Source organism: Somniosus microcephalus, chromosome 13 (genome assembly GCF_052327205.1).
Source record: "Somniosus microcephalus isolate GS21.2 chromosome 13, FLI_Smic_1.0, whole genome shotgun sequence".
In the NCBI taxonomy this organism is placed as follows: domain Eukaryota; kingdom Metazoa; phylum Chordata; class Chondrichthyes; order Squaliformes; family Somniosidae; genus Somniosus; species Somniosus microcephalus.
This window is the reverse complement of record NC_140999.1, coordinates 163,926,193-163,953,048: the sequence shown is the minus strand read 5'-3', so window position 1 is coordinate 163,953,048 and position 26,856 is coordinate 163,926,193. Positions and strand designations below refer to the sequence as shown.

The window sequence follows — 26,856 nt, the reverse complement described above, 5'->3', positions numbered from 1 at the left end:
ATTTAAACTGCAGCTGCTGGTTCTAGCCAGGCTGTACCTCATTTATATTGCCTGGCTGCAACTGCAATTTTCCTGCTCTGGGGAGAGCTCTGCCCATGCGTGCTCACGCCTATGCCGAATTTCCCTCCCAGTGGTTAACATTTCAGTGTATTGGGCAGGATTATCTGCATTCTCCAAATACTTAAAATCTGCATAAATGTACAAAGTGCTCAGGTGCTCCAAACAGTTAAGAGTTATACTTTATGCAGTGCCAAACCAAAGAGACGTGAGCCTGCATCCTCCAGGGGTTTCATGCCACTGAGCTCCGGTGTCTGGTCAGGCTCAATGACAGAGTTATATGCCATCATTAGCATCTCTTTGAAGTAAATTACAAAGTAGAAGTATAAAAGTGCAGCCTCAGAGACACGAGATAGCAGGAAGCTTCACTGATTTTTAGGCATGATTAACCAGGGCTCCTAGGCATTAAGTACTTTGAATATGCACAAGAATTGAATTTCAGAAAGAGACATTTATATTCTCTGCTTATTTTTGATCATTTTTCCTGCTCTGTAATTTGAGAGACATTCCTAACACCATGTAATATTTTGAGATTTTTACAGGAAGGCATTTTTAAATTTATATTATAATGTTTCTGTGAAGTTAGATTCATTAGCAAAGGGTTAACTCCTGACACCCAAGTTATTTCGGTTGTTGCTTGGGACAAATTAGTTGGATTGCCAGATTATCATCTGTCAAGGGGAGAATTCTCACTGGCAACATTGGTTGTGAGACAATGGGAAGCCATTGAACACTTCCAGAATAGTTTGTACCTTAAATCCTGGAATGATCTTTATTCCATATCCCCTGATGCAGCTTAGCTAAACCGCCATAGTTGCTATAGCTCCTACACCAAGGGGGAAGGTTTCTTTCAAGATGGTAGCTTTGATTAGCAGCTCAGAGAGCCAATCATTGGATTGGGGGAGGAGTCAGAGGTTAGCCTTAGCTCGTCCCTCAGTCTGAATAAATTAGCTTTGGGTAATTTTCAGTCTGGAACACGGAGAGGCAGAGAGGTCTTGCTTGTTAACATTAGTGCCAGGCAGTTCAGGAACTGCTGAATTGTAAAGTGATTTTAGCATGTAAGGAAGAGCAAAGTCACATTTACTATTATTTTGATAGTTCAAAGATTGTTAAGAAATAGGTAAATCTTGCTATGAAAACTGTATATTCTGTTCATTCATAAACTTCATATAAAATAAACCAGCTTGTTGGTTGACAATTGACCTCATCTCACGAGAGTGCCGACCAGTCAGTTTTCTGAAGAATAGGAGAATGCACATGGTGGTGTGTGTCTGTGTGTTTATAGTATTCAGTACATATGAGGGGCCTTATTGTTATGATCCCCAAGTCATGCTATCATTTAACTAGATATTGGCAGGAAAGATACTCATCAGTTTGTAAGGGATGTAATGTCCGCTTACAGGAGTAACCTTGTGAAACTCTTAGAAAGATAGAACTAGGTTAGATGTTAGGAGGGATCTCTTTTCCCAGAGGGTCATTGATCTTTGGAATAAGTTGCCAGCTTGTGTAGTGGGTGCAGATTCATTGCAGACTTTCAAAAGGGAGTTGGACAAGTTCCTGGAGAGGCCGAGATCACTGCGTACAAAAGGTAGGTGGGATGTTGGATAATGTAACTCGTGATCATTGTCTAAAGTTAAGGGGTAAGCCATTTAGGACAGAGATGAAGAGGAATTTCTTCACCCAGAGAGTGGTGAACCTGTGGAATTCTCTACCACAGAAGGCAGTAGAGACCAATTCATTAAATATATTCAAGAAGGAGTTAGATATATTTCTTAAGGCTAAAGGGATCAAGGGATATCGAGAGAAGGCAGGGACAGGGTATGGAGTTTGGATGATCAGCCATGATCTCATTGAATGGCAGAGCAGGCTCAAGGGACCGAATGGACCACTCCTGCTCCTATCTTCTATGTTTCTATGTTATGTCATGGAACTTGTTTTTAATTGCCTTCAGGAATTAGCGAGGAATTTCCCAGAATTTCTTTCCTGAATTGGCAAAGGGATTTTTTAAAATCTCGTTTTATGCTTCTACCATGAGATTACATGACTGCTGGTGTGTGGGGAGCACTGGGGGTCATGTTGCCTAGTTACAACACAGCTAATCGGGACAGACTCAATGAACCAACTGTCCATCTTTATCATATGTTCCTAAGTACGTTCAGAACCCAAGATAACCTCTAGTGCAGACCTGAAATTTGTAATGGCAGTCTCTGTCACATTGGCGTAACAGATAAATGTATTTGCCTCAATCAGATCCTGGAGCCAAATGATGTGAGCCATCATGGAAGAGGTATTCTCACACAGCTTGGGGTATAACTCCAGTAAAGTGGCAAGCCTGATTTAAATAGTGCGCAGGGACCCTGGGAGTGATTTTAACAACCCGTCTGGCGAGAATGGCATGACCATGCAGTTAAATTGTGTCCAGTAACCTACTGCTCCATTCCTGGTCGATTCTCACCCACTCTTGCTTTAACCACACAGTTTTCTTAGGTGGCTGAGGCTTAAACTGGGTCCTATTATGTTAGTAGAATCCCGATGCCTTTTGATAAATCAAAGTCTCATATACCGCCCAACCTGGTGAGCAAAACTACACAGATTAATGTCAGATGCTGAATGGAAACACTCTTTAAAGGGGCTTCTCTATGCAGTTGGAGGAGGCAGAGCAACAGTCATCATCTGACAAGAAAGGCAAAGGTGAAGTAGAAGTACGGCCAGACCTGCTCAAATCCCCTCCCCAGAAAAGTTACACACAGCCCCTCTGCATTAAAAGTCCTCGTTACTTCCTTCACCGCCCACTTAATCCTGCATTAAAGAATAGCTTAACCATTCAGCTAGATTTTATATCAATGCATACTGATAATGCAGACTCAGAAGACATTCTCTACAGCCTCACTATCCTTCCAATAGCGTAGCGTCCAATACTGCACACACTACTCTAACTGAGGTCTTATCTATGTTTATATAGGCTCATCAGTACCTCTTGGCTTTTATGTTCAGTACCTCTTGAGATAAAACCTAGAATTCTATTAGTTTTTCTTATAGCCTCATAAACCTGAGGTGCTGCCTTTAATGTTCTATGAACCAATACCCCCAAGTCCCTCTGTTTTTCCACAGCACTGAGCCATTATCCATTCAGAATATAACTACTGCTGTTCGTTATTTAGCAAAATGCATCACCTCACACTTACTGACATTGAATTCCATCTTCCACTTTTTAGTCCATTTCCCCATCTTATCAATAACCCTTTGCAATTTTCTTTGGTCTTCTAAAGAATTAACTATACCTCCTATTTTGGTATGATCTGCAAATTTCGACACCACTCCCTCTATGCCTATATCCAAATCATTGATATAATGAACAGAAATGGCCCCAGAACTGAAGCCCGAGGGACACCATTACATACTTCCAGCCACTTTGAAAAACTGTCCTTCATAGAATCATAGAATTTTATAGCACAGAAAGGAGGCCATTCGGCCTTTCGTGCCTACGCTGGCTCTTTGAAAGAGCAGTCGTGCTTAGTCCCATATCCCTGCTTTTTGTCCGTAACCCTGTAAGTTCCTCATCCTCAAGTAAACAGAGTAAATTATTTCTGGAATCAGCTTCCAACACCTTTTCAGGTCGAGCGTTCCAGATCCTGACAACTCTGAGTGAAACAAATTCTCCTCGTGTCGCCTCTAGATCCTTTACCAATGATTTTAAATCTGTGACCTCTGGTTATTGACCCACTCGCTAGAGTGAATAGTTTTTCTCTATTTACTCTATCAAAACCTCTCACCATCTTGAAAACCTCTATTAGGTCACCTCTTAACCTTCTCTGTTCCAAGGAGAACAGTCCTAACTTTTCCAACCTCTCCACATAACTGAGGTCCCTCATCCCTGGTAACATCATGGTAAACCTCCTCTGTACCCTTTCATCTTTCCTGAAGTGTGGTGCCCGGAATAGTCCACAATACTCCAGCTGAGGCCTAACCAGTGATTTATAAAGTTCCAGTATGATCCCTTTGCTTTTATATTCTATTCCTTTATTTATAAACCCAAGTAACCCATATGCTTTTTTAACCGCCTTATCAACTTGCTCTGCCACCTTTAACGATTTGTGTATATGGACACCAAGGTCTCTCTGCTCATCTACACTTTTCAAAATCGTGCCATTTCTTGTATACCGTCTTTCCATATACATATCCTCCTTAAATCCTACTTTGTTTCCTCCCTTCTAACCAATTTTTAATTCAGTTTGCTATCCTACCCCAAATTCCATATCCCTTAGTCTTCACTAGTAATCTCCCATGCGGTACCATGTCAAGGCTTTCCCAAAGTCCAAGGCCGTAATTTTCTGCAGATAGGCAGGTTGGAGGTGGAGGGCTTCTGAGGCGGGTGGGAAAACCGGGAGGCTGGGTTTCCCACAGGCCCTGCCGACTTTAATGGCAGGGCCTGATTTGCATGTGAGGCCTTGGTTTCCCGCCCACAGCCAGCCAGATTGAGCTGTGGGTGGGTAGGCCTGCAGATTCAAAGAGGGAGCGAGGGGTAGGTCCGGGGGAAGGATGGGGGTGGGGTCGGGGATTGCGGAGGGGTCGGGGGTCGACCAGGGATCGGGAAGTCGGGGTTCGGGGGGGGTTGGCCGGAACATTGGCGTGGATTGGGGGGGGGGGGGGGCGGTGGGGAAGGGAGGATCAGGGCCGGCCACAGGAGGATTGTGACCGGCCTCAGCATCATCGGTGGGGTGGGGTTGAGGCCTTATGGTGGGGATCAGAGGCCTGGGGAGGCAATCGCAGGCCTCATGGTGGGTTCGGTAGGGACCCTGGATCCAGGAGGTAGGTATAAAGCCACTTAGCTCATGGATGCATCAGTCCCTGCCTCGGTTTAACTGCCAGGTTTCACTAATTGTGTGAAACCTGTTCACATGCAGTTAAATTCAAAATGGAGGTTAAAAAAGAGGCTTCCAACCTCATTATAATAATTAAATTGATGTACGCCCCCTGGGAGCAGGTTGGTCACCCGGCCCTCCATCCCACCCTGTCCAACCTCCGTTAAAACCGGAAATGGGCAGGTTGGAGGTGGGATCAGGTCGGGAATCCTATTTTTAACAATTTAACTGCTCCAAACCCACCCACTTTCTTTAGGGGAAAATTCCGGCCCATGCATCCACTGCATTTCTCTCATCTATCTCCTCAAAGAATTCTATGAAGTTTGTAAAGCATGATTATTCCTTTTGAAATCCACATTACCGGGGCTCGAGGGTTTCATATAGCCCATGACCAGTCATTTCGCCGCCCCTTATCTAAAAGGCAACGTTAAAAGAAAGGGGGCCTCTTGTGTACCCTGTACAAAATGAGAGATTCCTGCAATCATAAGCTATTAGATGATTTTCAACTTTAACCTCGTAATAGGCCAAATACACATCCTTCATAACTTATGTGGTTGTTCCCACTAACTAGTAATGGGAAAACAATTCATATTACTTACACTTACATAATATTAGTTATTCAGGAATATCTCCAATTCTGTAACTGTTGGTGAACACCTTTTCAGCTGAAATAAAAGTTGACAAGTTTGAGGTATACAAAGGCTTTGCTAGGACCTGCTGGAGCTATCTACTGTAATCCCATTTCCCTGTCCTTTATCTGTATCCTTTTTTATTTTTATTTTTCAAGTCCCACTCCAGAGACTTGAGCAGATAGACCACACTGACACTTCAGTACCGTAGGGAGTGCTGCGTTGTTGGAAGTGCCGTCTTTCAGATGAGAGGTTAAAGCGAAGTTCCCTCTGCCCTCTCAGGTGGACATAAAAGATCCTATGGCACTATTTGAAGAAGAGCTGGAGAGTTCTGCGAGTGTTCTGGGCAATATGTATCCCTCAATGAACATCAGTAAAACAGATTATCTGGTCATGTATTTCATTGCTTTTTATGGAACCTTGCTGTATGCAAAATAGCAGCTATATTTCCCTACATCACAACAGTGACTACATTTCAAAAGTACTTCATTGATTATAATGCACGTTGGGACGTCCGGAGGTCGTGAAATGTTACAGTACTCCTGAAGTTGCTGTCAGATTCACAGTTGTAATGAAAAATCTGATATTGTACAAATATAAAATTAGTTGTTCAGGGCATTCCCTGCTCCTCCACAGTGAGATTGTTGAACTCCTCACAGCCAGCAATCAATTGAAATCACAGAACTGACAAGAACTTAAGGTTTTACGCTGGAATATCGCTGTTAAAAACCCTCGAAAGAGTTAAGCCTTGTTGAATGAGGTGTAACTGGGGTTTTAATGACGTATTGAGTCATAACTACTGCTGAACAACTGTCCATTATGATTTTAAAAAAATTATAAAAAACGATGAAATTTTTAAGTTTGTTTATGATATTTCAGCTTCTATCTTAATCCCATGCGTATGTCCCATCTGTAAAATAATTAAAAAGTGAAGGAAAATTAGTACATTTTACTTCCTGGTTTGCTGTTTGAGAGAATTCTTCAATGTGATTGGCTGCTTAACAAGCTTGATGACATTACTGTTGCTGGATATCCCCTAGACTTGGCACCAGATTCAAACTAGCATCAGGAAAGGTGAAATCAATGCCACAGAGATCACTAGATCTTTGTGGACAGGTTTCTACGTGGTCAGCGGCGAGCGCCATCACTTCGCCGCTGGCCGCAAAATCTGGACCATTATGCTGAATAAATTAACTGGGTCTCAATTTTGCCTGGATGAATGCTTTGATGAACTCCTCTCTCTACTGGCTGTTAAGGATTCTAACTTAAATATATTTATATACAAGTTCAGTCTAATGCTTGGGGAGGGGAGTGCGGAGGGAAATCAGACTAGTAATCATCCTCTTCAATCACACATTTATTTTACAACCTGAAACAAGTTATAATCTTATTGAGCATGACTGTAAAATAAATGTGCAATGAGGGGCTAGTTTCAGCTTTGATCTCGTGTCTAAGATGATAAACAGTGTGGAAAACTGCCATTTCAAGATTTCTGGTGAGGTACACATTGGGTAAATGTAGAGGAGAACAAGCGTGTGACCCATATCAACCTGAATGTACAATATTTGATGCGGTCACTGGCTGCAAAATGGGAAAAATATTCCATGCGTCAGCACTGTCATCCCTCACTGTGACGCAGCAGACATGCACAAAGAGTATACATTTGATTGCCAGAGCCACCCAATAGCAATACTTTGGCAGTCATCCAAGATTTATGAAAATCTTTATATATTATTTAGGATTTATCATAACAGATGTGCAAATATCCTTACACATAACAGCTAGAGAGATGTAAATAAAGGATAGTTCATGTCTTATTTCGTGCCGAGTGCGTTTGTGTTGAGTTAGACAATTCATCCTTAACAAATAAAAATGGTTATGGCATAATTTATTTTTAATGATTTTGGTTTTTGTGTTGCAGCAAAATAAAAATGTACAAAAGGTTCGTGATATACAAAGTTTCAAGCCCAATTACTTTTCTGAATTATTTTAAAAGAAAAAAATATTACAAGGTGGCACCAAATAACTATGTACATCATGAAACATATCATTCCATCCTTTTTTTAATTAAAAAAGCTATTATTTGTCAGCTGAGAAAACAGTAAGAGCGGTAGAAAGTTGGTAAAAACTCAGCAGCTGTCATATAATAACCTTTGTTTTAGCACACATGACAGTTGAAACCAAGCAACATCTTAATGACGTCAACAATCATTTCTCAGCTAAGCTATCTGTCGAATGCACAGTTTCTAATCATTTAGGTGAACAAGCAGTCAGTCATGTGTGCTAAACAACATTAAACCACATAGTACAAAACTGATTACAGGAACACAAAGAGGAGACATTTTACCCCACAGCTTATTTCCACTAAATAAAGCAGTATACACAATCATCACTAGCTGTTATGTAGCAGCTGATCGAACTGCCAACACCCAAGAAAGATATTGATTACATCCTCAATTATACATACAGCCTTTCATATACAGTACATATAGGAAGCAGTATGGGCAAAACCAGCACTGCTATTCATTTATATATATGGGGATGGGATGAACGTTTACTGTTTTCAAAGAGCAAGTGTCCTTCTTTATGGTACTAAGATAAAAAGCACATAGAGCTTCAAAGGTTCTTATTTACTACTCATTGGAGAAAAGGACATTAGGAACCCATGTAAATATCATATATTGAATACAACAGTACCGATACCGTAATATGGAAAATGGCAATATTTGCTGCCAATATATTATATCACCTGCCCCTTAGTGGTATCATGCATTATTAACCTGATAAATGAATGATTTAGAATCTGTTAGAAAGTAGAGATTTTTCAGTGTCACTTCAACATATGCAGTTTACTTATGTGATAAAGTCCATTATGAGGTAGTGTATGAAGCAACAACAACCAACTGTGCTGGATAGCTGCAAGCGGAGGCATTTATACAGTAAAATGGGAGTTTTTTGCATCATACACTGCCAACTATAACAGATTTAATCACTGCATACTCTTAGTAAAAAACAAAAAAAAAGTACATGCAAATAATATAAATAGGTACATGTTAGGATGAACCAGATTCCAGAATGGTGCTTTGTAAAACCTGAGGAAATCGTTATGTTGTAACTTAACATCAATGAAATGTGTCTCTTGTTTACAGTTCACATTGCATTGTAATTTCTTGCATTTTTATGATACAACAGTCACATGATTTTTTTTGATACTGATTAGGCGGTTGTAGGTATGATTTATAGTACCTGAATGCCAATATGACATTCTGTGGAAAATCTTAAAATAGGTTTAGAGACAGTAGAATTATTTAGTCTATACACAGATTACAATCTGTAAAGCAGACATTTGATATGATAAACTTGTTAAAATTTAACCATAATCATTATCAGAAATGTATTTATAAAAGTTCTGATAGCTGTTCACTGAAGCATCCCACAGGTTGTCTATTTCTAAAAACCTCTTCTGGAATAAAAAGAATTGCATAGTCCAAGTCATAACTTATATTAAAATCCAGAAAGTATTCTATAAAATTCTTCTCTTAAAGGGTGGTAAAAATTGCACAATTTTGAAAGCTCAAAAGATTATTTGGAAAACTTATCACGAGACAATATATGACCAGTGAAGCCAAACCTAGAATGTGGTCAACATTTTGGAAAAGGGTGATATAATACATTAGTAACCTGTGTTGTCATAAATCATCTGTATTCAGTGTACTGCACCTCTTAAAACACTTCCATACACATATTTTCATTCATTGATATCCTTCCTTGTGTTAATGGGGCAACAATATACAATCACTAGATGCTTCAATTTCAGCCTAAACCAGTTATAATTTTGAAGGTTACTATTTCCCAACCCCAAAGTTAAATTGGGGAATAAAACTCATTTCTGGATGGCAACAGCTTCTTTAAAGGAATTAAAATGACAGAAAATAAATATTAAAAATATAAATGTGTACCCAACATAAAATGCCTGCTTATTTTGGTATTAAACTTGCTGTGAATTTTATCTTTTGATTGGAGTCATATCGCTTCACCCTTGTTCGTCATGGTGCCTACTTTACCCTCTGCCATGGTTGCCGAGGTTCAATGTCATGGCACTGCCAATGCTAAAGATCAAGCACTGAGGCACATAGCAGGTATGAAAAGCCAGCAGAGCGATGAGCCAAGTTCTTATGTATCCTGCAACCCAAATCGCCATTACCCCACCCCTGCAGCAAATGTAGGTGTTGAACCACAAGAAGATTAAAATTGAACTCCAATTAAATATATTTTAAAAATTAGTCTGGGGACACAACTAATTTTACCTGAATAAAAGTCAATTGAAGACCATTTCATCTAACTGGCATGAGCCCTCGAGCCTTATCCTCTTGGTGGATTTTGTTTTAAATGGAGCTCAAGGCAGAGCATAAACTGCAATCACTGAAAACAGAGTTTAGAAATGAGTGCGACTGTAAAGCCTATGTGTTGCTTTTGTGCAGAGGACAGTGTGGGTACTATTTAAGGGTGTGACGTTTAGCTGAGTCACTTAAGAATGAGAACATTCTTCAAATTACTCCTCTGTGTTTGTTCACTCACATTTGGTATTTTGATATTATTATGCCATCTCAGTTCAATTGGTGTTTTATGCATTCAGGGCCCCGGGAAAAACAGCAAAGCTGATGGATTTATATAATATATATATTTTTTTTACAGCCCGACTGCTGACTTAAAACAATATTTTCAGAATTTTTATGTTGTTTAAAATTAAAATATTGGGGGCATGGGACAATGTTTTGCAGCAAAGATGTTGTGCCAAAAACAGCTGGCTATGTTGTCCATGGTGTTTTCCATATGACAAGCTATCATTTTCGAGTATGGCATCAGAGGAAATGGAGCAATTCTCCACAGTAGAAAGGATAAAAAAATGGAGGGTTGTCCTGGACCACTTCCACATATCTCTTGGTGGCAAACTTTTTAATGAGAAGTTCAAGCTAGAAGGAGGATAACTTTAGGACTGATATCAGGCCATTCTTCATCCCACAGAGAGCGATCAATACTTCCTACTAGAGTGGTGGAGGTGAAAACCCTGGATGCATTAAAAAAAAACACATCGGGATGCTGCAAAAGTGGGGGCGGGGGGACTGTACGGTGCTTCTGGATGGATGAGCTAATATGAGCTGGATGAACTTCCTCAACCGTAATTACCATGTGATCTTGTGAACTGTACCTTACTTATTAGAATTCCCAGCTTCACTCATGCTCAGAATAACCTTTTTCTCTCTTAGAATGAAAAATGCAAAAATTAGGGCACTTTTTCTTGGGATATGCTCTGCATTTTCGTATTTAATGTCAATTTAGTTTATTTTTGGTGACAAAACATGTAACAATGTAAAAATGGAATCAAGAATTTAAAATTTAATAAGATTTGCTTTTGCTTCAATTACAGACAATTGAAAAGACGCAAAAATAATAATGGAAAGAACTAAAGTGGGCAAACAGCCACTGCTGAGGTGAGAAGATAAGCTGTAGCAATATCAAAAGATGAGTCACAGCATGTGCGCATTTACTCCAGTCTTCCTCAAAGTGAATTATTACTTTACCCCATTATATCTGATGAATATAAAATAGAGTTTTTCAAATGAATTATCACTCAAAAATAGCACTTGAAGAAAAATGAAAGACACAATCCAGGAAATAGTTCATACTCTCCTTCACTGCATTATAGTACAACAACAATTCATTCCCTCTTTTAACCAGGAGACTACAGAGACAGGGAAAATTATACAACATCTGAGGTAGATATTTCACCAAAAATAAAAACAGCTGATTAGATGGCACATTATCTTCCAGTTATAAGTGTACCCATTTTGTAAATAATTCTATTTTTCACTGTAGTCTTTACTAATCTTTGTATTAGGTGCTTATCTCATTGATCAAACTTAAAAATGTCTTCAAAAACAATCAAGCAACAAAGCAATGTTATTACAGTAGAATTAAAAAAATCTTTGAAAAATTCTCAGTGAGTTTTGCATTCATGCAGTTATAAATATACTATAGTCACTACTTAGATTTTCTTTGGAACCTAATTATAATCTGACCCATTATTGAAGTCAACCTATTAGCAGAAGACATCCAGTCTGGATTCTATTAGGAGTCCTCTTTCCAAAAGAGTCAACAAAAATATAATGCCCACAAGAAATATATTTTGAATAACTGCATGTGTAATCCCCAAATAAAGATGTATCATATATTCCATCTACAATTGTCTAACACTCTGATGTAAATAATGCAATATTTTATCCATTCTACCTATCCAAGTTTCACTGGGATTAGTAAATCTCCCATAAAACTGTAACTTGCAAACTGGTGAATGCCTCACAATGTTCAGCCCACAGTGTAGGTGTGTCATTAGTTAATCTGCATTCCCAACTGAATCCACTGTGTCTCCCTTTGTATATTATTTATGCGCAAATTAGATCTGTATAAAGACATGTGAGTACTTGCAATAGTGTATTGGCTCTCTGAATCATTGTGCCATACTGCAGTCCTCACACACAGTACAATTGAACAATATACTGAATTAGTAACATTGCAAATAGAAGCTACTAATAGAAGTGTAAACTGATACTTGCATTCATTATCAAGTAGACATTTCTACTAAAAATATCAGCATCATTCACGTCACTGTGCAGGCCATTTCCTCTCCCCAAATTTTCTCCCCATCTATCCAGGCAGCACCGACTCTTGCAGAGCTGTGCTTCTACATGCATCACTCACCCTCAGCTACTTCATCAAATTGGACATTCTGCATTTATAAGCCTAGACAGTGGGTTTGGCTGGTAACTTGACCAAGGAGGACAACTGACTGTACCGATGCACTTTCCAGCAATGATAGTGAGCAAAAGTGACAACTTTGGCTCATTTTCACCATTCCCGAGCCCAGGGTCACTGAGGCCAATTATAGCACCCCTACATCAGCTCCAGCTGAGGTCAATCAACACAATAACAGACCAGGAATCATAACTGGGATCTTAGGCTCTGCACTGATTACTACTTCACTGGGCAGTGCCTTTACTCATTAGGCCATCTGAGGAGCTTAAGCAGGCACTGTTTAACATCTTCTCACTAGTTTTTGCCTCAGGAAATAAGCAACAGTCTGGTCCATAGTAGTGTGTAAAAGTAAGGCTTCAAATTAGGGAGGTAATTATACAAACATTTTAAGATATGGCAATTATGGCAAAAACTATTATGATTATCAATATCACAACACTGTTAATAACAGTTTATCAAAGAAAAATTGAACAAAAGTATGTTTTGTTACAAATAAAAGTATCTTAAAAAAAGTATCTTAAAACATTTACCCATGTTTCTTGCTTTTTTGTGTATCAAAATTTTGGGTTTAAAAATTAAAATATTACAGAATTTTTCAAATGCTTTAATAATTTTCAAATGTATTTCACCTATGTGATTTTCAAAGTTTGTCATTAATAATTTGAAGCATGTTCCTTGTAATTATTTTTTACGTGTTTCTCCTTTAAAATTAATTACTATTTCAATTTGCCTATTGCAGCCTTTGACACTTTTGAGTTTTAAGATTTTATTTTTTAATTATTAAAACACCATTTTACTTTCAAGAGTAACAAGGCTTTACCTGTCCTACTGATAATGATTACCACCGTTATCATGAATCATATGTGGATTAAAAAAGTAATAATTTTTTTAAATATCGCAGCATTGTTGCACCCTATTTCCCAGTATTTGTTTTTGTGAAACTAATTGCACAAATCTCAAGATAAGCACCAGTGTTACTTCATTGATACCAGGACTCCTGTTGGCCCTTAGTAATATTACCACTTTGTAGTTTTTGACTCTTACTTTATATCTATGCTGCACCTAATTTCACATAAATAAGTGCTGCTATTTGACTTTTATGTTAGTACCACAGCTTAAACACAAAGTTGCATGCTGGCTTTAAAATGCTCCTGAGAGGCAAATTCTAAGGACATGAATGGATTTAATTACTAAACTGATCTGTGTCACTTCCTTCACTGCAAAGTTGCATTATTTCCACATAGGTAGAGTTCCCAAAATTAGTTGTGAAAATGTGATTTATGGCAACTGCAAAATGGTTTTATTCTTCCATCCTTTCAGTAAACTTCATTAATCGACACTTGATACTGATTTTTCAAATTAAATGCAAGTTTGCATATTATGCAGTGGGCTTGACATAAGAGGTTTACTTCGTACTGATGGAGTCCTTATAATTCTGGAACAACTTGAACTTTCTCAACCCTTTCTCAAAGCTTGTTTCCTGAATCATTACATTATCTCACTGCAAGCTACACACTGTAGTTCAGGACCATAGCCTTAACATTAATTGGACAATTTGATATCTACACTACAGGCAGCACTGGTGCTCAATTTAAAACTCTACATGGAACAAAAAGCCCTTGGTAAAAAGTGTTTATTTCTAACAAGCGTTGATTCTTCGATCTTCATACACTACAGCTGTGAATTAGCACCCGTTTCACTGCCTTGCAATCAGATTGAACATGTACCTCATGTCTGTTTCAGCAGTAATAAGGAAATATTTAATTTCATACTATTACCTAACAGATAGGTGAAAGGCAACACTCTTCTGATTTGGCACAGTATTCTTATTCTAATCATTGTACCAACTCATACAGACTTGCACCCCATTAGAGAACACAAGATGATGCAGCAGGAAAAATTCCTTAACGTCTTTCTCTTCCCCCATCTTTGAACCCAAGGACCAAATGGTTTAAAAACCCTGGAGGTCAAGAACATAGCCCAGACTTGGAAGTTGATACCCCATTATTGGAAAGGACTTTCTGGTACAGACCCCAGTCTTTCTAACAAGGGAGGTTAATTGTGTTGATTAGTGTACCTTTATGGATGCACTCATCTATTCACTGCTTAAAGCTGCAGTATAATGTAGAAAGTAAGTGACATTTTAACAGAATACATTTATAAAAATATTGTACCACATACAACTCATAACAATTTATATGTATTGTAAAATAACATTTATATTTATATTTAGGGAATCCAACACTAAAATTTCAATAGCCATTATTTTTTAAACATTACTTGAAGCCATATTTCCTGAGAATTTGCTCTGCAGTATTTGCATGGTTTTAAATAAGGTTTTAAATAATGTATTAAAAGTGACACAGGATGTGCGTTAACTACATTTTGGAATAAAAAGATTATCAAATGTTCTGCTAAATGATTGAAAATGTCATGATATCTTGCTATTCTATACTGCAGCTTTAATTTTTTTTGCACTTAAATGTGTACAGCCCATCACAATGCAGACCGTAACCCAGTTACTGTAATCGTTGTCTATATTTTTTGTTTGCAGAATATAATAATTCTCCCAATCGAGCACACAACATTCTTCCATTGTCAGAACCATCACATCTTCAAAATAAAATACATATCTATTCTGCTCACATCAAAAATAGACATATGGGGTACGTGGGTATTGAAAGTTCAAACAACACCTTCTACAGAATATCATAGCTGTACTGTTATTATTCTCACAACATTTGGTCACTATTTGGCAAATAGTTTGTGACAGTTTAAGGTAACTTTCAGTTAAGGAGAATAAGCTGCAATAAAATTTGGACATGATTCTTCAACCATCACATGCAAACCATGATACAATGTTTTTTGCAAAATCATCAGAGAACTAACAAAAGTTTGGTACTTCCATATTTAAACCCAAGGTAGCATACATTTACCAGTGTGCAGCCTTTCATGATCAAGTGATGCAATCTTATGCACACCCATTCTCAATTTTTTTGACAACCGTAAAACCATTTACTGTAAAAGGCAAGAACAAAAAAACTGACCATCCCACTCTACCGGAGTTGGAGCGTTGCATCAATACCATGTTACAACTCCTTTGCAAAGACACATTTGTGGATACAGCCTTCTGCACACTGTTATGATGCAGCAAGATCAGTGGTGGGTGACCCCTGCAGTGCACCGTTATTCTACATAGACTTGAACCCCTTGGAAAGGGTAACCTTATTCCATGCATCTACCTCTGCTTGTATGTAACTACACAGTCGTTTCATATTCCAGGACTTCCTGTGTGAAGCTAAGATTTCTGTACTGCAGGCGTGGAGTGGCAGGTGAGGTGTATTCCAAGGCCAGGATGGTTTTGCGCAGCCGCCTGTCGATAAAGTGCGCATCCCAAGCAGGATACCGTTTTCTGGGCAAGTCAATCCTGATAACAGGCCCTTCTGTCCGCAGTGTGCGTGACACTGGTGTTGGGGGCACACTGGGCCTTACCTGAAAAACAGGCATGCAACTGTCTCGATCAGCTGGCACTTGCTCACCAGCTGTAGTCCGGCACTGGGCCATTGCTCGGGGAGGACTTGTTATAACCTGTGCAGGTATGTGTGTAACAGTGTCTTGTTCTCCACCATCAATGCACCCTCCTTGTGACCCAAACATTGGTCCATTTGGGTGCAAAGCACCATAATATATAAACATGAAGAATATTCCAAGGGCAAAACTACTAAACACTACACAAACTATAATTAAGGCTTCAAAGTCTGTTGTATGGGAATCTCTGTACAAGTACCAGAGCACAGTCAAGGCAGCATTTTCACAAAATGTAATGAAGTAGTAGATGAGCATTCGACACCGAGTTCTCCCTTCCTTAACATTAAACCAACAGAAAATGTAGATAATTCCGACAACCATGTTATAAATGATTTCCTCCCACTTGGACATACAAAAGTCCGTTTCCCCATGAATTATCCAGAAGGTCATGATGCACCAGTGACTGACAATAAAGATTCCAAAGTATAGTTGGAAAACGGAGGCAAACAAGGAAAATGCAATTACTCGAGCAGCAATGGTGAAGAGATGCCAAAGAATCTGTGTAATAGCAGCCTTGTAGGACATGGGCATTTTGTCATCTCTGGAGTCACGAAGTATCTTCTGGTAGGAAGCTATCATCCAAGCAAGCGACAGTAGTGATGCTGCTGCTGATAGACCTAGGTAAAATAATAAATAGTTAGATGCATTAACTTGTTTCAATGATGAAGCAGCGCTTCCATTATAAGACCAATACTCAAACGGAAACATACGCTTAGAAAGTACATTTGGCATTAATTGTGGGAGAATGCTTAATGTGTTTGCATGACCTTCCTTTACCTGCTATATTAATGGAGGAGTTAGCGGCTTATTTCAAATGGCTAACCCGACCATTTAAATGGAGGACAGAGGATTGTCATTTGAGCGTGTTCAGCGTTCGTCCTCTAGTATCCACAAACTATCATTTCTAGCCTATCCTGTATGGTTTCCCAGTTTTCAGGTGTAGCAGGATACCTTGAACCAAATGAACACTTTCCAGCAAGAGGTTTGCATGAGAAGAACACAAGTGGTGTCTTTCATCTTATTTGCTGCTTGACAAGGTAATGCCACAATGAAACTTACTGCACTGTAAGCTGTCACAGCTGTTGTTTTTTGTCAGAGATCTAGAGCCTCTTTCTTTGAATCAACCAAGTGAGCCCCTCAAACAAAAACACAAGCTGCAAGACAATCATTTCTGCTGTTACACATGATGCCAAAGGTCACAAACACACATGTACTTACAGAATATTATCCTATGGTATTTAGATCAGTGAGCAGCTGCTATGAACAGCACAACATTTTTTCACTGACTATATTATGGGTTTCCAAACATTGAATGGGTGATTGCAGATCACAAATTACTAGCTGTCCTCCGCTGTTGTTGCTCATGGGTAGTCTGGGTCTGGTTGTGCTGTTTCCATGCCAACCTGGGCATTGGAGGTTATCTAGATTAGCAGCTACTTGGCTTCTCTCCTTGGTGAATGATCAGGTTATCTGAAGATCAGAAAAACCAGCAGGAAATGACTAGCTTTCTTTCTTTGCTCTTTTTGTATAACTTTAAAAAATAAGAATGTTCAGTTGTGATTTGTTGGTGTTTTATACAACGTGTGACACCTGAACTGATAAGCGTGTCTCAAACTTTATGTATGTACTAAATAGTACTCCATGCTTTGTCAGAATAAGTTGCCAAATGTTTGCCCGTTATGGGTTCTGGTCATCAATATCTGATCTGTGGATCATATGTACTTTAATAAACTGCAAGTGTGCTGCAGTGGATGCTATGGCAGTAAAGTGACATTGTGTGACAATGAGATACAATGTCAGATGACTAAGGGGCGATTTAAACCAGGCCCAATCAACGAAAACCAGGTGAGCGTCCAGTTAAAATTGCTCAGGAGATGTACCCGCCAACATCCCGCTCCTTTCCCACCATCTTCCATTTTAATCTGCTCTTCTGAGCAAGCGAGAAATATGCAGATCGGGCTCTGATGACGTTATTGGAGCTCGACTGCTATTTCAACCAGTGGCCTGAACATGGAAGCGGCAGCTCAACCTAGCGGGAAGAAGGGGGACCAGAAGAGGCCCAAAGAGGTCAATTGTTAAAACTTTAAAATAAACTTTCCTTGTGGGACCAGGAGGAATAGGGGTTCTCCTTCAGGCTCCACAAGGAAAGTTTTGGTCTCCCCTGCCCCAGACTCCATCCCACGACGTTCCCTCTAAGCTGCGCAGATGTGAAGCTCTCGACTGTGCAGGACCATCTCTTCTAATGTTAAATTGCACGAAACTGCATGGGCCCCACAAAGGGGACGCGCAACCAAAACAAAATTATGGAGAACATTGCTTCACCGCTGCACCCCCCCCCCCGGAAAGTTTCCTGAAATCCCTGCCCTGTGACTTTCCCAAGTGCTGGAGACTGTTCCTTTGGTCTCCTGCAGCAGCCTCCAGCTGGCCGGTTTCCAGCGGACAAATGAACGAGAGCATGCAGGTGAGCCCCAGGAGTTAAAATCGCCCAAGTCTCATGCTGCCAAGGTTAGGCTACTTTGCCACTTGCCTCGGCCCCCTGCCCACCCAGCATTAAAACTGGGGCTTTACAGAATAGGATTTGTAGAGGTCATGGTCTTGGCCAGATGACAGCAGCAAGTCACACCATCTTCAGGCAGAAATACGTTGTATGTATTGTGGAGGTTGTTACGATTGTCACAATAGTAGTGGTGTATGTTATGAGGCTTTATGTTGGGTGCATGTGGACTGTGTTGAAAGAAGACAGCTGTTTATTTATTATAGAGCTGGCAAACCAAGGAATCATTACTTTATCAATAAGGGAGGAAAAGTAGGTACTTGGTAAAGATATGTGGAGAGAAAACAACCAGGTGTTGGAAATATTTAATATTTATTACAGTGATTTCTTTCTGCAGATTACAGTGTGTCAGTTTGACTCAGTTGGTTGCACTCTCTCCTCTATCACACAAGGCTGTGGATTTAAGCTCCACTCCAGGCCTTGAGCACATAATCTAAGTTGAACCTTCAGTGCAGTTCTGAGGGAGGCAATGTGGGGCAGGCTCCTTTATTGTGCTTCTACAGATGCGGGCACCACTCCTATTATTTAAGTGACTCCATTGGCGGGGGCGGGGTGGTGGAGTTCCGGCCAGCTGGACATCCAGCAGTGCAAGAGCACTGTAGCAATTCTAGGCTCCTATGGCAATTTTTGAAGTAGCTCAGGGAATTCTCCCTGTGTTTCAGACAATAGTTTCCCTGGTATCATTACCACCAAAAATAGATTAACTTTCCATTTATTTCATTGGCATTTTTGGGACCTTGTTGTGCACAAAATGGCTGCTGTGAGCACCTGCTCTTCAAAAGTAATCCATTGTATGTGAAGGATGTTGGAACATCCAGATAGTTGTATATATTGTAAAAACAAAAGTTGGAGAAACATTCATAACAATTCAGATGTCACAGTATAAAACACTGACAAATTACAACTGAACATTAATTTAAACAAGTACATAAAACAGAAAAAAAAATTAATTAGAAAACCAGTAAATTCCTGATGGTTTTTCTGACCTTGACATAAGCTGGTCTCTCCACGAGGAGAGGAGCCCAGCAGCTGCCAATGGGGAAAAAATTAAATAGAAAAGTACACAAATGGAAGTTCTTTAAACGCAGGGTCTTTCTTGCATTTAAGTGGGAGGATAGTTCTTGCTGTTAAAAGGATCCAGATGGTTTCTGCAACATCTACAGACTGGTGACCTGAAAAACACCTCAAGACTTACCAAACAAGCATTAGAACTAGAATTCCCAACCTTAGACATCCTGCCTCAAACTACATTAACAACTATTTATTTTCTTAATTGCTCTTCTGCGGTGAAGAGCTCAGTAATATAATCTGTGACTTCTAGGGGTTATCAGAGTCACCCTAACTTTAATTCTTTTGCTCTCAAATTCTGCCTGCATTTGAGGAAACTGCACTAAAATTCAAATGAATACTTTGTCCACCCACAATCTATGTATTGATTTTGCAATCAACGTCACTGTATCACTCATTCGGAAAATTTATTTTAAATAAATGCAGTGCACCTATATCATGGAACCAATATTCTCTTGGCAATCAATGCATTCACTAACAGGCATGTCAGTCAGTATTTCTTTCAGGCATGGATTTGCTGAAAGATTTTTGTGTTTTGTTTGCAATTAGATGTAAAATAAATAACAGAACAATGTCCTAGATGTTCAGTTCTGGGCACAGTGATGCTCCTTACTTTTTATCATTGGTGATGTCAGTGCTAGGGAAAGAAATGTCTTCTCACTTTTAATTCTTGTATTAGCATCTGCATCAAGTACTCAGGTCAGGCTTAGCAAACTAAAGCTCCTTTTACACAGCGCTACAAATCGTCTAACTTTGATTTCTGAAGAATGCTCACTGTGCTAATGGGACATCTCCATTTTGCACTACAGCCATTCCATGGCCTCTGGGTGAGACTGCTAATTCATAATTCAGAGCTAAATTATGACTAGCAAGCTCATGTCCCGGTATCGATATTAAAAACTTTAGTCGGAGTGCACTTCCTGTCTATACCACGTGACTTCCAGTTACCACATTTTGTCACAGTTTTTGTGTTAACTTTGTTCCACAACAAATTCCTATGCCCACATTTATAAAGTGATTTGTCTATGTAAACAAGCATTCAACAACCATGGGTGATTGTGGAGCAGATTTTGAGCTGCTTGTGCCAGCTTGATCACAACCTTGCTTTTTTTGTTGAGGTTCCACAAGGTGACTAAATATATATGAAAGCTTTTAACTATTTAATGTTTTTGTTTCTCATTTAAGTTTTGTAATATAACATTTAGTGTCGAAGTCTTCTGTTATTTCATGTTTTTTTTAAACTCAAAAATTGCCTGGTTTTATGGGCTTTTGGACAGTTCCACTCCCAGTCCTCCTCTCTGCAGCAGCTCATTACTTTACCATGCTGCCTTCCCCCTATTGTAGGCGTCCCAACAAAGTATAAATGTTTAGATAAATGCTTATTTAGCTATTAAAGTTCCCAGATAATTTTCCTATTTCAGGTCTTTTTTTTTAGGTCTCCTTCCTGTACTCCTCGCAAGTATTATCACGGCCCTGCCCTGCCACCTTTTGGGAGTTTCCAGTGACAGTCTTGTCATTTGTTGCAGGTTTCCTTGGACTCCGAAGCTCTGGCTTTAGATTGTGTCTGCTTCCTCTCGCTGCTGGTGTGGCATTGGACCCTGTAATGATCAATAACATGTCATTCTATAGTGGACACTAGGTGGAGCCGTAGAGCTGTATATAGCTGTATGTATATAAGACTACACTACCCAGCTGTATAGATATTAAGGCTACATTACCCATGAGGCACTAGGCTACCCACAAGGCAACAGTCAAGATGGCAGCCTGCACACAGGAGCACACATGCTGCATCTCTACAGATACTGTACCTAGAGAACGTGTACTGAATAAATGACTAGCTAGAAGCTAGCTGTGTTCATAATAAGAATGTCTATTTATTAATGAACATAAGATGGTACCAGGGTGGTGAAGATCTGCTGAAAATTGTGAAAAGCGACATGGAGAATTTGAAGCCACCAGAGCGTTTGAATCTCGAGGGAAATGTCGACTACAATTGGCGGATTTTTAAAACAACAATTTGAACTCGACATTGCAGCCATCGGATTCGGTATGAAGCCAGACGCAAGGAAGATAGCGTTGCTGCTTACGGTTGCAGGCCCACAGGCGATAGAGGTATTTAATACATTTGTATTTAATCCAGAGGAGAAAAGAGAAAAATTAGAAGATGTGCTAAAAAATTTTGATGCACATTGCTCTCCCAAAAAGAATGAGACCTATGAAAGATACATCTTCTGTTCTCGGACACAGCAGCAAAATGAGACTTTGATAGCTTTATAACATATCTGAAACTGAAAGCACAGACATGTAATTTCTCTGAGCTCAAAGCATCCATGATTCGTGACCAGATTGTGTTTGGTATTCATGATAAAAAAGTCAGGGAACGTCTGTTGAGAGAAACCGAACTAAATTTGGAAAATGCGGTGAAAATATGCCAAGCCAGCGAGCTAGCTCGAAAGCACGCGAAGACTTTCAGTGAAATCAATAATGATGCGATTGTAATGAGTGATAATGCTGCTGTCGGTGCTGTGTCCTACAAGGCGAAGAAACGTGGGCAGAACAGAAATGAAAAACAATCGGAGGATGACATTTTTAATTGTAAACGCTGTGGTTACAAACACCAATTAAGACAAGGCCCAGCATTTGGAAAAATGTGCACAAAGTGTAATGGAAAGAATCACTTTGCCAAACAATGCTTTTCAAAAGTAAAAACTAAGAAAGGGCAATGAGTTAATGTAATTGAGGACACTGATTTAAGTGAGAGAATTTTTGTACGAATGGTGTCATGTGACGATATCAAAAAGGATACAGAAAATGTGCAGCCCTCAGAAATGGACAATGCTGAACATAAAGTTAATGCAGTAAAAGTGGACAAATGGATGATCCCACTGCAGGTAAATGGAGCATTAGTTACCTTGAAACTAGACACTGGGGCAAAAGCAAACTTAATCAGTATGAGTGACATTAACAATATGAAAGAAAAGCCCAAAATACAGAAAAAGTCAGTACTACTGAAGGACTATAATGGACAGAAAATAGATAGCTTAGGTGTATGCAGACTCAAAGTGACAGTCAAAGACAAAGTGCATCATCTCATGTTTTCTGTTGTGGCTGAAAGACTTGATTCGATACTAGGTGACAAAGCTTGTGAAGACTTAGAACTGGTCAAGAGAGTCTACCGTATAAACTGTGCCATAAGCAGACCAGATGACTCGGTGGATTCTGTAGTGAATGATTTCCAGGATGTGTTCAAAGGATTTGGAGTTCTACCATTCACTTACAAGATCCAGCTAAAGGAGGATGCTCAGCCAGTGGTACACGCTCCACGAAGAGTTCCAGCATCCCTGCGTGACCGGCTCAAGAATGAACTGGACAGAATGACCACACTAGGAGTCATCAGGAAAGTCGAAGAGCCAACAGACTGGGTTAACTCCATGGTATGTGTAAAGAAAAAGAACAATGATCTAAGAATATGCATGGATCCAAAGGACTTAAATGCAAACATAAAACGTGAACACTACCAGATTCCCAAGCGAGAAGAAATCACCAGTGAAATGTCAGGTGCCAGATACTTTACAAAGCTCGATGCCTCACAAGGATTTTGGCAACTAAAACTGGATGAAGAGAGCACCAAATACTGTACCTTCAACACACCATTTGGCAGGTATTGTTTCCTCAGAATGCCTTTCGGGATAATATCTGCATCTGAAATCTTTCATAGAGCGATGGAACACATAATTGAAGGTCTGGAAGGAGTTCGGGTCTATGTTGATGACATCATCATCTGGGGCTCCACATTGAAAGAACACAATGAGAGACTGACTAAAGTGCTACAGAGCATACGCTGGAATGGACTGAAGCTCAACAAAGCCAAGTGTCAGTTTGGCGTCCAGGAAGTCACTTTCCTAGGAGATAATCTATCTGATAAAGGAATAGAGCCAGATATGGAAAAAGTAAACGCCATACTCAAAATGCCCCGAACCACTGACAAAAAAGGAGTGCTACGCATCATGGGGATGATAAACTTCATTGGAAAGTTCATTCCTAACTTGTCAGCCAAGACAGCCTGTCTGCGAGACCTGCTACATAAAACAAATGAGTTCGCATGGACAGAAAGACATGAACAAGAGTGGATAAACCTCAAAACAGTGCTGACAACCACACCTGTACTCACCTTCTTTGACCCAACAAAAAGAATCAAAGTGTCAACAGATGCATCAAAAAGATGGCCTAGGTGCGGTCTTGCTACAAGCAGAGGGTGAAGTTTGGAAGCCTGTTGCCTATGCCTCCAGGTCTATGACTGATACGGAGTGTCGATACGCCCAGATTGAAAAGGAATGTCTAGGCTTGGTAGTTGGACTAGAAAAGTTTCATGGCTACATATATGGACTTCCCACCTTCACAGTTGAGACAGACCACAGCCCTCTAGTTGCCATCATAAAAAAAAACCTGAATGAGATGTCTCCAAGGATTCAACGACTCATGATGAAGCTGCAAAGATATGACTTTGAACTGATCTACACACCAGGCAAATACATAGTGTTAGCAGATGCACTATCCCGAGCACCCACAATGAGTCATGTGAGCTCTACTGAAGAAGACGTGGATGTTCATGTGAGTATGGTCACTGCTGCGCTGCCCGTGTCAGACACAAAATCAAAGCAAATAGCAGAAGAAACAGTAAAAGATACAGTATTACAAACAGTAATAGAGAACATTCATCATGGTTGGTCAAAAGGTTCCTGTCCAAAATATTTTCACATAAGGTCAGAATTGAGTGTCGCAATTGGACTATTACTAAAACAGAACAGAATAGTCATTCCACAGGCTCTATGTCAAGACATGTTCAAAAGGATTCATGAGGGACACCTCGGAATTGAAAAATGCAAAAGGAGGGCAAGAGACACTGTTTATTGGCCTGGCATAAATAAGGTCTTTGAGAACATGATAGGCAAATGTGAGACATGTCAGAAACACCAAAGCAAACAAGCAAAGGAACCAATGATAGTAGCTGACATACCAACAGCACCATGGCAAAAGGTTGGTATGGACCTTTTTCATTTAAATGGCAAAGACTATCTAATAGTGATTGACTACTATTCTAACTATCCTGAGATGGCGCTGCTCTCAAGCACCACAGCAAGCAGTGTCATAATGCATGTGAAATCCATCTTCGCCAGACATGGAATTCCCAGGATTGCCGTTAGCGACAATGGTCTGTGCTTCAACTGTAAGGAGTGGCAACAGTTTGCAGCACATTATGACTTTCAGCACATCACATCCAGTCCTTTGTATGCTCAGTGAAATGGTAAGGCAGAGAAAGGTGTTCAAGTTCTCAAGCAGCTACTGAAGAAAGCAACAGAAAGCAAGTCTGATCCTTATCTCGCCCTGCTGAGCTACCGAGCCTCACCTTTAGACTGTGGTTCTTCACCTGCTGAACTACTAATGGGTCGCAAGTTGCGCACCACGCTACCCTGCTGTGCAAAAGAACAGCAAAGTGAGGAACTGAGACAGAGACTTCAACTGTTAAAGCTGAAACAGAAATCATACTATGACAAGTCATCCAAAACTCTAAAACCATTGACAAGGGATGATGTTGTCAGGATTGAGGATCCAGATGCATGGAACAGGAAAGCTACAGTTCTTGAGGAAGTAGGACCAAGGTCATACACTGTTAGAACTGAGGAAGGACAGATTCTCAGGAGGAACCGCCGTTCCCTCCTAAAAACACAAGAGACTATTCAAGACCAGATTGATGACAATGCCGCAACTGCATCTTGTCATTCACCGCCAGAACAATCTCATGAAGACACATCAGACTTACCCGTGTTGAGAAGATCCACACGTGAAGTAAAAAAGCCTGATAGACTTAATCTTTGAGTACAATGTAAATCTTTGAAAATGTGTTGACTGTTTTGAAAATGTTTATGTTTATAGAGCACTAACAAAAGTGTTACTGATATTATCTTTATTGTTTTCTTGAAAGTTGATTGATATTGATTTTGTTAAACCTCAAAGAAAGGGGGATGTAATGATCAATAACATGTCATTCTATAGTGGACACTAGGTGGAGCCATAGAGCTGTGTAGAGCTGTATATAGCTGTATGTATATAAGACTACACTACCTAGCTGTATAGATATTAAGACTACATTACCCATGAGGCACTAGGCTACCCACAAGGCAACAGTCAAGATGGCAGCCTGCACACAGGAGCACACATGCTGCATCTCTACAGATACTGTACCTAGAGAACGTGTACTGAATAAATGACTAGCTAGAAGCTAGCTGTGTTCATAATAAGAATGTCTATTTATTAATGAACATAAGAGACCCGACCTGCTCCCACCCACACGCTTGAAACTTCTCACATTCAACCTGTTCCCTCCCGCTGTCAGTATGGTCTCGGGCACATTCCTTTGCCACCCACTGAATACAAATTGCACAACTGCAACTCACCTCCCCACCACTGAGTACCAATTCTAATTCAGGCCCGCTACTCCTACACTGTACATGATTTCTAAACAACTCCACTGAACACCTTTGTTAGAAAACTGATTTTAAAGTGCGTAAGTTAACCAGTGTATGAGAATAGAATAGAAGCTATCTTTGGGAATGTAATGATTCATTCCATGGTACAATAGTCTGATAATGAAATAGTTAGTTTTGCATAGCTAAAGCTGCATGTACAGCATGAACATAAATAACTGATAATAAGCAGTTACGAACATCTGATGGCTGAGAATGGCATGTCTGACTCCAAACTAGGGAGGATAGCGACAAGAGAGATAAGACACGAATTCCGAAGGAAGAACCTTCAGAAAGATTAAACAATAAGACAAATTGAATGAGGTAATGAGACCTCCTTTTGTGGGGGGGCTTTCATCCAAGAACCAAGACAAAGGACTTGAAGTGTCATTGGGTGATGTGGTTTTAGTGAAACCTCTATAGGTTAAATGGTCTTGTCAATAACTTGGCCTCAGGCCCACCCCTAAAAAGAGAATAAAAGTAACACCGAGTGCTTGTCCACACAGATGGTGGAGGGGAGAGCCGAGCAGAAGTTGGGCTGGTCGAACGCTCTTTTGAGAATGATCCCATGCTCACCAACTCGAAGGCCCCAGAGAAAGAGGCCGGAAGCCAGAGAACTGTACAGTCACGCCAGCCGTCTGTCCGATCGGGACCGGTACCAGCTACTTGTCACGGTCGTATGTTTTTGCTGTATACTAGCATGTTATATTCCATCTTAAACTCTGATTAAACACAATATACCCACCATATTGGTTTGCAGT

The 26,856-nt window shown here is 39.9% G+C and overlaps 1 protein-coding gene across 1 annotated transcript in view; it reads right to left on the bottom strand.

Annotated features, from left to right (window-relative positions):
* Positions 1 to 7,419: 7,419 nt before the first annotated feature.
* The window catches only part of xkr7b (XK, Kell blood group complex subunit-related family, member 7b), a 41,428-nt gene continuing 21,991 nt past the window's right edge, over positions 7,420 to 26,856 (bottom strand). Inside the window, exon 3 of the mRNA XM_086004293.1 lies at positions 7,420 to 16,566. Within this exon, the coding sequence (XP_085860419.1) occupies positions 15,620 to 16,566 (947 nt within the window). The 3' untranslated portion in view covers positions 7,420 to 15,619. The remainder of the gene's footprint in view (positions 16,567 to 26,856) is intronic.